We start from the raw sequence: 13,154 nt of genomic DNA, 5'->3' as shown, positions 1-13,154 counted from the left end.
AAAGGAGAAACTTTAACATCTGACGTTATTTTCAATTATTTGTTTTACTTCTTCACTTTCTGCTGCCTCAAGCTTTAGTCTTTAGTTAAAATCACATAATATAAGTGAGCGACAAGAAGTCAAATTGTGTGGGTTTGTGAAGACATGTATATATGTAATCCAAATAGGCGTTAGTCCTCGGTATTTCCATGTGTTCTAAGATGCATTCGAAACTTTCATGTAGTTGATATTTTTATCTTGACGAGTCAGCTTTGTGAAGCGTTGTGACGTCACCGTTAAACGTTTGAGGGCGGTGTTTTCAAGGAGACACATATACACATCAAGTAGACCATTGCTTCAAAATTTTCATCAGTGTTCCATCTTTTGGGTATCACATCACCTTCATGATCTCTCCATCACTTGAAATTTCGTCAATCACCGATTGTCACCATGGCTCGCGGACGTGACCTCTTCGTATGACGGAGGGGGTACTGAAGGCGGGGATAATGTTTCCGGGGCAGGCTGTTGAGGGAAGCTGGTGCATATGCCGCTGGTGGGGCGGGTATGCAGGATCGTTGGCGTCTTGCACTGGTGTTGGGGCGCGGTATGGTTGATCTGTGGGATATAGTTGAGCTCGTTGTGGACCTGCGGGATAGGGCGAAGCTTGTTGTGGACCTTGGGGGTAGGTCGGTCCAGGCACGATTACCGGATTATATCCAGCCGGTTGTCGATATCCTGCAGGGTTCTGTTGTACGCCAGAAGGGTAGGGCGGGGCATTTCCGTAATAAGTGGCTTGGGGTGGGTTGGGAGTGACATTCACCTGCCCTTGGCTGTAGTTTACTGGAGGCCTGCGAGAAGAAATAGTAACATGGTAATATTACACTGTGAAAATGCTACGTTTACCATTAACGTAAAAGCACAGTTTCTCTGCAGACACAATATCCAGGGTACAAAGCACCACTTGAATGTTTCTTGATCAAATAAAAATAAATGTAAAATACATTTAAGAATCTACGCATCTCATACTCTTGAAGTATGTATGTATGTATGTATGTATGTATATGTATGTATGTATGTATGTATGTATGTATGTATGTATGTATGTATGTATGTATGTATGTATGTATGTGTGTGTGTATGTATGTATTATGTATGTATGTATGTATGTATGTATGTATGTATGTAAGCAAGTGTGTGTATGTGTGTATGTGTGTATGTATGTATGTATGTATGTATGTATGTATGTATGTATGTATGTATGTATGTATGTATGTATGTATGTATGTATGTATGTATGTATGTATGTATGTATGTATGTTTGTATGTACGTTTGTATGTATCTTTGTATCTATGTATCTATGTATGTTGTATCTATGTATCTATGTAACTATGTATCTATGTATCTATGTGTGTGCGAGACGCTATCGTTCAGTGCGTCACGTAGATGATCTGTACCATATTCCACTTGACGAGCAACTTAGAAGCTCTTACAAAGTGGAATAGTATGATCAGAAAGTGTAACAAAATGAATAATGCATGCTATTGACTCTGAGCTAACAGTCCACTGCGTATGAAAAGGTCTTGAAACTCATTTGTACCTAAAAGGGTACATTTGTATGATCATTCGCTACTTGAATCGAAATGGAGGATTTACAATTTCATATATTAAATTTCATCTCGAAAGTACGCTAAAATATGGGAAAAGGCTGTCAAAATCAATTTATCCTGCTTAAAAAAAATTCAGTTTCTACGTACGGTTGCGTGGTAGCTCGCTTTGGCCTTCCCCTGCTTCTTCTGCCAGCTGGTGTTGGCGAGCATGCTCTCTTACAGATGCAGACGATGATGATTATGACCACGAGGACGAAGATGATACCAACCGACGTTCCGACCACACTAGCAACTTCGGAACCTTTTTAAAATATAAGGACGTCTTGTCAATGGCAAATAATGTCGTAAAATACCTAACCACTATTATCCTCGCTGTGTTACTTCAAATAGGATTGTTCATCTCCAGATGCATGCATATAATTATGTCATGTACCTACACATCTGAAACATAACTTCCAAACATATTCACATACTCATTCATGCACCTATGCTACACTCATCTCTTGGGGAATATATATATATATATATATATATATATATATATATATATATATATATATATATATATATATAAACACACATGCACAGATGTCCTTGGGGTAAGTGACTATGCCAAAGCAGTGCGTTACAAACAACACCATAAATTACTATGAGGTTAGGGCGATACGCTGCGCCAATGTCTTCGTGCATCCTTTGCGGTATTTTCGTAATAACCTTATTATTGTACATCTTACATTCCTGACTTGGTCATCAAAATGTCAGAGTAGTGACCGTTTTCGTGCATGTCATCAATTTTCTTCCGATTTTATCGCGCCATTGTGGAACGCTATCTCTGACGCGCTTCTGCAAGCTTTGGAGTGTATGCACTACACACACGTACGTACAGAGCGCACTCGAGACCTGGCACTCGCCCAATGGAACCTTGAAACCGTTTTACAGGTAAGGCACTGATACAGCCACGGGAAATGGGGCGCCTCGAAACCGTACGTGTTACGGGACGGGCGTTCCGTACGGCTTTTTAGCGCACGCAAAATTCTACTGTTCTCGATGGTAGATGTATAATAATAAGCTCAGTATATTGCCTGAAGAAGTGCTCTGTTGAAATGAATGCTCTTGTTTGCATACTTACTAACACAATTTTCTTCATCAGAATTATCTCCACAGTTGTCATAGCCATCACAGCGTAGCTTCCCATAGATGCATCGTCTATTATTGCAATGGAAGTCAGTGTCGATGCTACAGTCCTCCCATGAATCTTCAGCGACATTAATGAAAAAGGAAAGAATAAATTGTGTTTCTCAAACATTTATGGCAAACAGAGCAGTACAGCCTGCTATTACCCAGAAGTCTTGAAAGAAAAGTTGGGCTCCAGGCTGAGGGTTACCCTATTCAACATCTTGGAAAGGCCTTCAAATGTGTAATAAGACCTCTGCTGCTTTCCCAGTTCATCTAAGTATAGATTATTAAAAACGATTCTGTAATTTGTATAATGTACGTACTAACGTACACCGGGTGTTAAGTTTATTAATGTAATCCGCAAGGAGTATCGGTCTACCGATTATTAAGTCAGGCGTTTACAGGCAATTCGTTATGCAACTAATAACGGGAAATAAAGTATGAAGTTGAAATATTCGAATGCAGTTCAGATGGTTTTAAATTATTCGTTTTTAAGATGGCCAAGTGAAAGAGGGCGCCTTGCGAGGGTCCACTTTTAGATACGATCCCCAAGCTGACAAAAAAAGTAAAAAAATCACACATACTAGTACTTTGTCAAAATCTACTTACAGGTAGTGTCATAGAAAGCTGTAAAGATTGCCTTAAACCCTCTGACATCACTGTTCAAAGTGTTATCCTTGGCATTGAAAGTGATAACCATGCTACCACTGGCAGTGATGTAATCGTCTGTGTGGCCATCTTGGCATATGGTACCAAGCTCCTCACCATCCCCTTCGGCCACACGGATGACGTCATATGAACCGCACCCTAGAGGTAAATGAGAGGTTGGTCGGTGTCACTCTAAATTTTGATATCCATGCGAATAATGCAAATCATACGGTAACATACAAAACACAGATACGCATGGATAGTTAGAAAGTTACATACATACATACACACATACAGACAAACAGACAGACGACAGACAGGCAGACACACACAGACAGACACACAGAAACACAAATAAAAACGCGCAAAGTAAACAGGATGAGTATTTATTGAACTCTACGCAAGATGAATCTTTATGAAAAATATCGAATACAATCTTCAAAATGCAACTCATACCTTCCGGTGGCAGGTTGGAAGTTCGACCTAAACTTTGAGCCTCGTCTTCATTTGGAGATTAATTCAGAAAGTGCATTTAACAGTTTTGATTTGTGAACACTTTATGAGTAAGTTCTCCGTCGAACAAAGATATAGAGAGAGAGAGAGAGAGAGAAACTTTATTGTCCGATGTTCTGTGGGCTTAAACTTCATCAGGGTCACGAATTGTTGACTGCCAAGATAGATATGTCAAAAAAATTATATATATATATATATATATATATATATATATATATATATATATATTATATATATATATATATATATATATATATATATATATAAAGTAGCATACCAACGTGAAGAGGGTGGTATAGGTCAACATCAACAAACTTCAGATAAATTTTCTCATATAGTGCGCTGGCGAAAATCGTAAGGACACATGACATCAACTCAGGATAGCTGGCTGGATAGTCTTCGTGGGAGTAGATCAAACCTCCAAGATCATGTACGCTGTCGTCGCTACATACTGCAAAATAACAGATCAGTTATGTCCCCATTCAAGAGCAGACTTATGCGTCAAATTATGTGTTCACGAAGAAAATAAGTACCGAAACTCTCCTATTCGAAGGAAAAAAAATTGGAGAAAATATAACTGTTGAATATCATGTTCATGTTGAATAGATTTACACGCATTGGTAACGCAGTAAAATCATCAACACCAAATGCAAAGCAAGTGCTAATTTCCTGGTGTTTTCATGTATTGACACATTCAGGGTAAAAATGCAAAGCCTATAGGATTCCTATGATAATTGCACCATGATAAACATGATCTGCTTTGTCATCAATAATGTATGTGGGTAAACCGTATGTATGTATGTATGTATGTATGTATGTATGTATGTATGTATGTATGTATGTATGTATGTATGTATGTATGTATGTATGTATGTATGTATGTATGTATGTATGTGTATGTGTGCGTCTTTTTGTCTGTCTGTATATATGTCTGTATATGTATATGAACATCATTTCATTACCGTAATATGAAGGAGACCCATCCTGATTTGTCTTGGTGTCGTAGACTGCGTAGAAACCTTCGTCCCTGGAAGAACTGTCGGAATGAAAATGAATGTACAGCATTGATCCCGATGATGTGACTGTATTCGGTATACTGTAACCAGAGAAAGTACCGAGCAGAGGGTCTGTAATCCCGTCGCCATCGTACACTTTGACGGTGTCGCAGCAAGCCTCGGTTTGGAATAAGGTAAACGTAAGCTGCAATGAAGAAAACACAAGGGATGCAAATACATGGGTGTGCTTATTTTATTACACAGAACTTGTTCGCCGTTCCATGAGACCACCACCAAGAATTTTCATTATGCAAAACATTACATGGGACGCATATGTTGACATAAGTAATTGATACATCTTGCAACACCTACACACACCTACACACACCACCAACACACACACACACACACACACACACACACACACACACACACATATATATATATATATATATATATATATATATATATATATATATATATATATATATATATATATATATATATATATATCGCCTATCGTAAACATGTTAGTTGGAGTCATATGTAGGATTTACCTAACGGCTTAGGCGATGCTGCTCTACGTTATCTTATGAACAGTTTTCAAAGTATTGTATTGATATCATCTGAATAGTATGATATGAACAAACGTATACAGATCCGCACGATGGTATCTTTATCGATCAAAGTGGTTCAGCAATGAAACAGTTTCGGGCATGAAATAAGTAACGGATTGGCCACCTGACGCTAAACAACCGACCCAATGCCCGGCGCACTTAAAGATGGCAATCCTCTCACAATACTCATTCTGTCTTACCTTGATAGTGTTTCCGGTGAGAACTGATATAAGGTAATAGCAATCCTGATCGTCCTCGTAGTGACTGGGATAATTTGGTGAAGACAAAAAACCGGAGTCTGCAGAAAACGTCCCTCCGCAGTCTTCATCCTTTTGTTCACTGGTGATTGCGCGGAAGGTTGCGTAGAAACCCGAGTATGTGAAAAAAGAATCACTCCTGAAGCGAACAGTCATGCTCGAACCGGTAGTCGTGACAGGCTGTGGGATGCTGTTGCCCGAGAACGTCTCTATCTGCCGTGTGTATAAGCTTCCCCCGTCATATATCTCGACCTCATCGGTATTCTTTTCCGTTTGAAATGCAGAGAATGACAGCTGTGTTCAAGAGAAAATAAGATGTCGCATCGAAACGCAGTTAATATGTGAAACGAGGGACATTTTCAACAGAGGATGGATGAAAATAGTTTTAGGAAGCACTAATGTCGTCTAAATGCCAAATCCTTCGGGAAAGGTAGTGTCGCTCTTAAACCCACTGCATGTTTTTACTTTTATTACATCTTTTTCAGAAAACAAACAGGCAAACAAATACACACACGCGCGCGCGCATATATCTATCTATCTATCTATCTATCTATCTATCTATCTATCTACCTATCTCTCTCTCTCTCTCTCTCTCTCTCTCTCTCTCTCTCTCTCTCTCTATATATATATATATATATATATATATATATATATATATATATATATATATATATATATATGATAAAATATAAAAATGACGATACATGAACGTGGCAATATTTTAGTATGATGATTAAACACACACATATACATGTATATATATATATATATATATATATATATATATATATATATATATATATATATATATATATACATCATATTTTTCTCTGTTTGACGTTTGACATTGAAGAAAATTTATCGTTGTTCGTCGAATGACTTTATGCTTGTGCTTTCTATGTCGCTTTCCCGATGATTATACGGTATTCATTCATTAAGCTGAACTTTCGTTGAGGTGTATCTTTCGGGTTTATCGCCAACCGGAATCGCCAGGTACGACGTCGCTTGGCGATCGCCAGGTACGACGACGTCCACATTGAGCCTTACGACTGGAGCCGTGACGTTACTGAGCCATTAAAACGATCGACGGTCTCCTCATTCGATTCTTGGGAATAGCTAAAGCTTTAGCGACTCGAAATTTCGTTGTACATGCCTTTTATGTTTCCATATCTGGATTTATTAGGTCACCTTTTTGTCAAAATGCCATGAGAGCACGGCATCGATCACGACAAATCGGTCTGTGTCGCGACGTGCATGTACGAACGGTACCATTGCAGGAAAAAAGTTCCGGTTGATGACGTACAACAGCGGTAATATGGATTTCTTATCTGTGCTGGTGTACGTCACACAAGTGGAGATACGGGCCAGTTCATGTGATATATATATATATATATATATATATATATATATATATATATATATATATATATATATATATATATATATATATATATATATATATGCATACCATATTTCTTAACTTGATGGAAAACGTTAAAATAGGAACAGATTAGAGTAATTAACTATGATGAAATATGGTAAAAGCGTCGGTGTTCATAGTAAAATTTAGGTGTAAGTTTCCGTCAGTCTATTCAAACAGTGCACCGCGAGGAAATAGAGGGCTGAATAAATCGAGTAAAGAGTCAACGTGTTAACAAACCTCGACAACATATCCGCTTGAGACGGTGATGTAGTAGATGCAGTTTTCGAAATTGCCATAGTCGTTGGGATAGGACGGTGATGTGATGGTACCGCTGTCAGAGGTCCACGTCCCGCCACATTCTCCGATCCCTCGTTTGTCTGCATTAAGAGGGTGTAATGAAAGATAAGAGTTATGAAGTAAGGAGATACTTCCTTAAACGCCATTGACTGATAATTGTTGTGAGATAAGAACGCAGCAGCCGATTTTTTTATTATCATCAAAATACTGAGAAGTTGGCATAATAATAAGCCTCTTATTTCGAAATCATTCTTATTGAGTCACAATCACCATCATCATCATCATCATCATCATCTCTCTCTCTCTCTCTCTCTCTCTCTCTCTCTCTCTCTCTCTCTCTCTCTCTCTCTCTCTCTCTCTCTCTCTCTCTCTCTCTCTCTCTCTCTCTCTCTCTCTCTCTCTCCATGGCGCCGTCAGCGTGATCATCATTCTTCTAATGGTTACTATGACGGAATTATACTAATGAACCGTCCCGATAATTTTACTTGAAAATGCAAATCAGTACTCTCACACTCTTCAACATAGTATCACAATTGACATATTTCATTACAACACTGTTTTAACTTTTCACCTTTCTTTTGTACAACAATTTCATCCGAATATTCCATCAATGTGGCCTCCTTCTCATGACGAGCCTTGTCGCTGCAAGCCAACCTGACATGGGCGATTAAGATGAGAACTGCTAGGTGGAGAATTATGTTCAGTTCCATTTTGGCGCCAGTTTTGGCACATCGAGGACTAAATTCCAATTGGTCATGGAATCTGAAATGTTTTGTGACGCTGTAGCCTGTTGTCAAAGAAAGGCCATGGATTAACAACAAAAAAACAACAACAACAAACAATAACAATAACAAAAACAACAACAACAGCAACAACAATATAATTTTGGGTACTCAATACTTTTGAGGGTGACCCCCATACTGGTCTTTTTTGGGGACTTTCGTCAAGACCCACTAGTATAAGTCATTGTCCACATGACAGTCTCGCTTTGCATATTGAAATTCATGCAAAGTCTCCATATACGATGACGCGTAGAAGCAGATCATTATGTATTTCATACCAAAAAAAACCATGCCAAGTCACAACGGTCATGTGAAATTGTGGATTTTATGGTCCCTCATTTAGACCAACGGCCTTAAGGGAGCGTTCAGATATGACGGCCGGGGGTAGGCCGGCAAAATTCAGGAGGTCACCTTAAATTTGAAAACTGCAAAGGGGGCCGGGGTCATGTATTTTTCAAACAGCACAGAGTAGGAGCGCTTAATATTCATAAGTAACCGGCCCATCAAAAAGCAGTTTCAGTGTTAAAATATTCTGGAAAGTAAAAATGATTCGCTGCATGATTTCATTCTATAAATTCATTTAACTGTAAATCTGAATACGATATAATAATTATCTGTCGCATGAACATCTTGCCTTGACACCTCTTAGTCAGGTGGCTTAGCAACAAAAAACAGCAAGATCGTTACACGGATGACAAAAGTGCCAAATTTGTTACAGAGGTTCACATATGTGTGTAGATCAAAATTAGCTATTTCTCCAAAAATTTGGGACACCGGAAAGGCTCGATGACGTCATAAATTCAAAATGGCCGCCATTATAACGCTTAAAAATGGTAAAATACAGTTTATTCAGCCAGTTTTTACTATTCTTGTGAATAAACTGACTCAAACATTCTCAATTATAAATCAAACATTGAATTGATGCAAATTAATTATTATGATGACGTCATAAATCCAAAATGGCCAACAAAATTCAAAATGTCCGCCATAACATTGTCTAAAAATGTTAAAGCACTGTAAATGAAGCCTGATTTCAGCATTTTATAACCTGAACTGAAATGAACACCCCAAATTACAGACAAAACAGATAATTGATGCAAATTAATTATTAAGATGACGTCATAAAACCAAAATGGCAACCGAAAGTTACAAAATGGACGATTATGAAGTTTACTATACTTGGTACAATAGCCCATTTACGTGACAAAACGATAGTATAAAAGTAATGTACAATTTGTATTAAAGAGGCACTCCCACTTGGTAACATTTTTAAAACACATTTTTTTAATGCCAACGGTCGATATTTGACATGGCGACTGCGCGCGGATCGCGAGATATCGATAAAAACATGTCCTCAAAAAAGTTAAAGTTTGAATTCCGGTGGCCCACCTGAATTCAGCTTCCGAACTTAGAACGTTCGGCACTGGGGCCATTGTCAACTAAGCTATGGAGTACGAGTCTACGCTGATGCTGCGGTACGCCACAGCAGTACCACTCGCGTCTGTGAGCGGTCATGTCCCATGGGAGAAAGCCGAGTCCTACTGACTCGGCAAAAAAACGAAAAGCAAAGTTTGCTGATTCCACCAGAATTCGCAAAGGTGACTAGCACAGATAGGTGCGGTTGATACATAGTATGCATAGTGGCCGCCGCGTGGTATGCGCGCATACCACACGCGGCGGCCGCTATGTATCGAATCACGCGTAACTGTGTGGCAGACGACAAAATGTAGTCATCAGAGGCAACTAATATTTTACACGTAAAAACTGATATCCATGTGGTATTGTTTAAAAATTTAATACAACTGATTGAGAATAATGAAAACGACAAAAACTAAGGAGAAGTTTTAAAAAAGAATTACCAGAGGTAAAGGCATTGGTGATGATGTATATAAAGTCATCGCAGTAGGAGGTAAATTAATTGCGTCATTCGAACGTTTTTGGACTCCCTAGAATATCGTAAATCAGCACAACAACACACTTTCGGGGATTTCAGGTTATAACCAGAAACGATCGTAAAACTTCGGGATGTGAAAAATATGCTCGGGAAATGACATGTTTTTATCAATATCTCGCGATCCGCGCGGAGTCGCCACGTCAAATATCGACCGGTGGCATTAAAAAATGTGTTTTAAAAATGTTACCAAGTGGGAGTGCCTCTTTAATATTCCATAAACTTAAAATAAAAGATAAATGTATCAAAAGAACAACGAAAGGCAAAGACGCTTTTCATAAAATTCACGAAAGCTGCAAAAAAGTAAGCTAAGCTAGATTCAAAAAGCAAAAATAGTCTTCTTTTTGTTCATAAACCCCTGACCAAACTTCTTTTTGAGGCCGGCACATCCTCCAAAAAGAGAACTACAGTAGCTGTAGCACAAAACTATGTCACCACACATCGAGACATAAAAATCCAAGAAAATTCAAACGAAAAAGGCTTCTGAAACAAAGGAAGTAAAAGACCAAAATCACAAACATAAAACCTTTTTTCAGGGACTAAGGTCACATGGTCAAGGCATGATTTATTCGCCGGTTTCTCGCCATGTTTTTCGTTATCATGAAATCACATCACTATTGATCTCTACTCACTATAACGTAACACTTTCAAAGGGGGAACCTATGGGTAAAGATACCTTTATTTCCTTTATATTGGTTCAGTTTATCAGACAGAGGTAATTGTTAAAAGTAAATAATTTCATAATGCTTTGTAATTTGTGTTGGGCTACTAAGTTTTAGTACATTTATCATATATTTTGAGTTTATGGATTATCAAGACAAATTGTAGATTAAAGTATTATTTTGTCACGTAAATTGGCTATTTTACTACGCACAGTGAACTTCATAATAGGTCATTTTGTAATTTTAGGTCACCATTTTGCTTTTATGACATCATCACAATAATGAATTTGTATCAGTTATATGTTTTGTCTATAATTTTGGGTGTTAATTTCAGTACAGGTGATAAAATGCTGGAAACAGGCTTAATTAACAGTATTTGAACATTATCAGACGATAATAAAGGGGGATATTTTGAATTTGGTCAGCCATTTTGGCTTTATGACGTCATCATAATAATTGATTTGCATCAATTTTATGTTGTATTTGTAATTTAGGAAGTTTGTGTCGGTTTATTCGAAAAATATTGAAAACTGCCTGAATTAGACGTATTTTACAATTTTTAAGCGTTATAATGGCGGCCATTTTGAATTTATGACGTCATCGAGCCTTTCCGGTGGCCAAATTTTTGGAGCAACAGCTAATATTGATCTACACATATATGCGAACATCTGTAGCAAATTTGGCACTTTTGTCATCCGTGTAACGATATTTTTGTTAAGCCACCTGACTATCTGAAGTTTTGTCTTATAGTAAATCGAGTTCACTAAGGGTAATGACCAATTCCTATTACTTACATATTAGAGCTGTAGCAGGTTTTGTCAGGGAAAATATTTAACAGTTACCTGCTGTAGACTACTATGAAAAGTGAAATTCCATTGTTATAATTGTTGTCCACATCTGGACTTTCAAACACCCTATTTGAATCAAGTACATTTGGATCAATTTTCGCTATAAAAGCACAGATTTAGTTAGTTCAGCATTGCAAAAAAATTATTCATAGTTTTCCCATACACTAACATGTATAGTGAATCAATATTTTGGTGAAATTCCAAAATCAAATTTGTTGCACACACTAACGTCTATAAATACACAGATTTAGCTAGTTTTGTATTGGAAAAAAACTATTCATAGCTTCCTCATAGACTACTATGCATAGTGAATTAACATCATTTGGTGAAATTCAAAAATTCAAATTTGTTGCACACACATCCACTTGTAACCATCCAAGTCCAACCAAGTACATGTATATCAATTATTTTACATCTGTAAATGCACCGATACTGTTAGTTTTACATTTGTCCATAGTTTCCTCATAGGCTACTAGTGAATCAACATTTTCGGTGAAATTTCAAAATCAAATTTATTGAACACATATGCACTTTTAACCATCCTATTCTAATTAATTACAATAATGTCAATTATCCAACGTCTTCATAAGCATAAGTATAGAAAGTTTGGCATTGAAAAACATTATTCAGAGTTTTGTCATAGACTCTCATGTATAGTGGATGAACATTTTAAATGAAATTCCAACATCAACATTTTAGTACAAATACGAGTTGTAACCACCTTATTCCAACCAAGTATATTTATGTCAATTATCAAACGTCTATAAATGCATAGATATTGCTAGTTTTGAATTAAAAAGTATGACATTTTTTTTCTCATAGACTACAATGTATAGTGAACCAACATTGTCAATTAAATCCAAATATCAAATTTTTGTACATACATGAACTTCTACCTGCCACTGCAAACAAAGTACATTTACATGAATCATCAAACATATGTAAATGTACAGATATAGATTGTTTTTATTGGGAAATGTTAATAGTTTACCAAATAGACTCCCATGTATTATGATTTGATATTTTAGGATGAAGTACTATATCTGTCACATTTTGCCTTCTAATAGTTGCGCAAAAAATGGTGACCCCAAAAAGGCATGCATTAAATTTCATGATGCTTAAAAATGCTTGAGCAAAAAATTCTGACCCACCTGTAATTTCTATTAAATCCCTTTGAGGGGGATTTCAAACTTATAGCAAGTCAGAAAGGGACATTTGAACGTAAACACATTGTGAGTGTGTTTGGGGGAGGGTTATCTGAGAATCTTTTTGGCTTCTATCGCCCTCCCACCTCTAGATGGGTATATGTTTGAAGCTTTACACAAGTAATGGGGGTGTCATGAAAATTTTGTCATCTTAAAGGGGGGGTTCATCAATTTTTTGGTGGAGTGGGTAGGG

General features: G+C 37.3%; 1 protein-coding gene across 1 annotated transcript; it reads right to left on the bottom strand.

The window, feature by feature from the left end:
- Window positions 1-8,296, bottom strand: LOC139148036 (tolloid-like protein 2). The gene is made up of 9 exons (XM_070719303.1): window positions 8,085-8,296; window positions 7,454-7,593; window positions 5,737-6,087; window positions 4,887-5,124; window positions 4,202-4,375; window positions 3,373-3,570; window positions 2,717-2,842; window positions 1,735-1,888; window positions 1-827 (listed from the first exon to the last, which is right to left on the bottom strand). The coding sequence occupies exons 1-9, from the start codon at window positions 8,221-8,223 to the stop codon at window positions 425-427; spliced, it is 1,923 nt and encodes a 640-aa protein (XP_070575404.1). The 5' UTR covers window positions 8,224-8,296; the 3' UTR covers window positions 1-424.
- Window positions 8,297-13,154: the final 4,858 nt, after the last annotated feature.

This window comes from Ptychodera flava, chromosome 13 (assembly GCF_041260155.1).
Source record: "Ptychodera flava strain L36383 chromosome 13, AS_Pfla_20210202, whole genome shotgun sequence".
NCBI lineage: Eukaryota > Metazoa > Hemichordata > Enteropneusta > Ptychoderidae > Ptychodera > Ptychodera flava.
Note: the sequence above shows the minus strand (reverse complement) of the source record. Positions and strands in the feature narration are given on the sequence as shown.

What these genes read in the sequence shown, in the direction of transcription:
- LOC139148036 (XM_070719303.1), bottom strand. Translation starts at nt 8,223, where the DNA reads ATGGAACTGAACATAATTCTCCACCTAGCAGTTCTCATCTTAATCGCC. An exon ending in CAAGCGGATATGTTGTCGAG is followed by an intron (nt 6,088 to 7,453) that starts GTTTGTTAACAC and finishes TCTTGAACACAG; the next exon opens with CTGTCATTCTCTGCATTTCA. An exon ending in AAGCGAGCTACCACGCAACC is followed by an intron (nt 828 to 1,734) that starts GTACGTAGAAAC and finishes TTCTTCTCGCAG; the next exon opens with GCCTCCAGTAAACTACAGCC.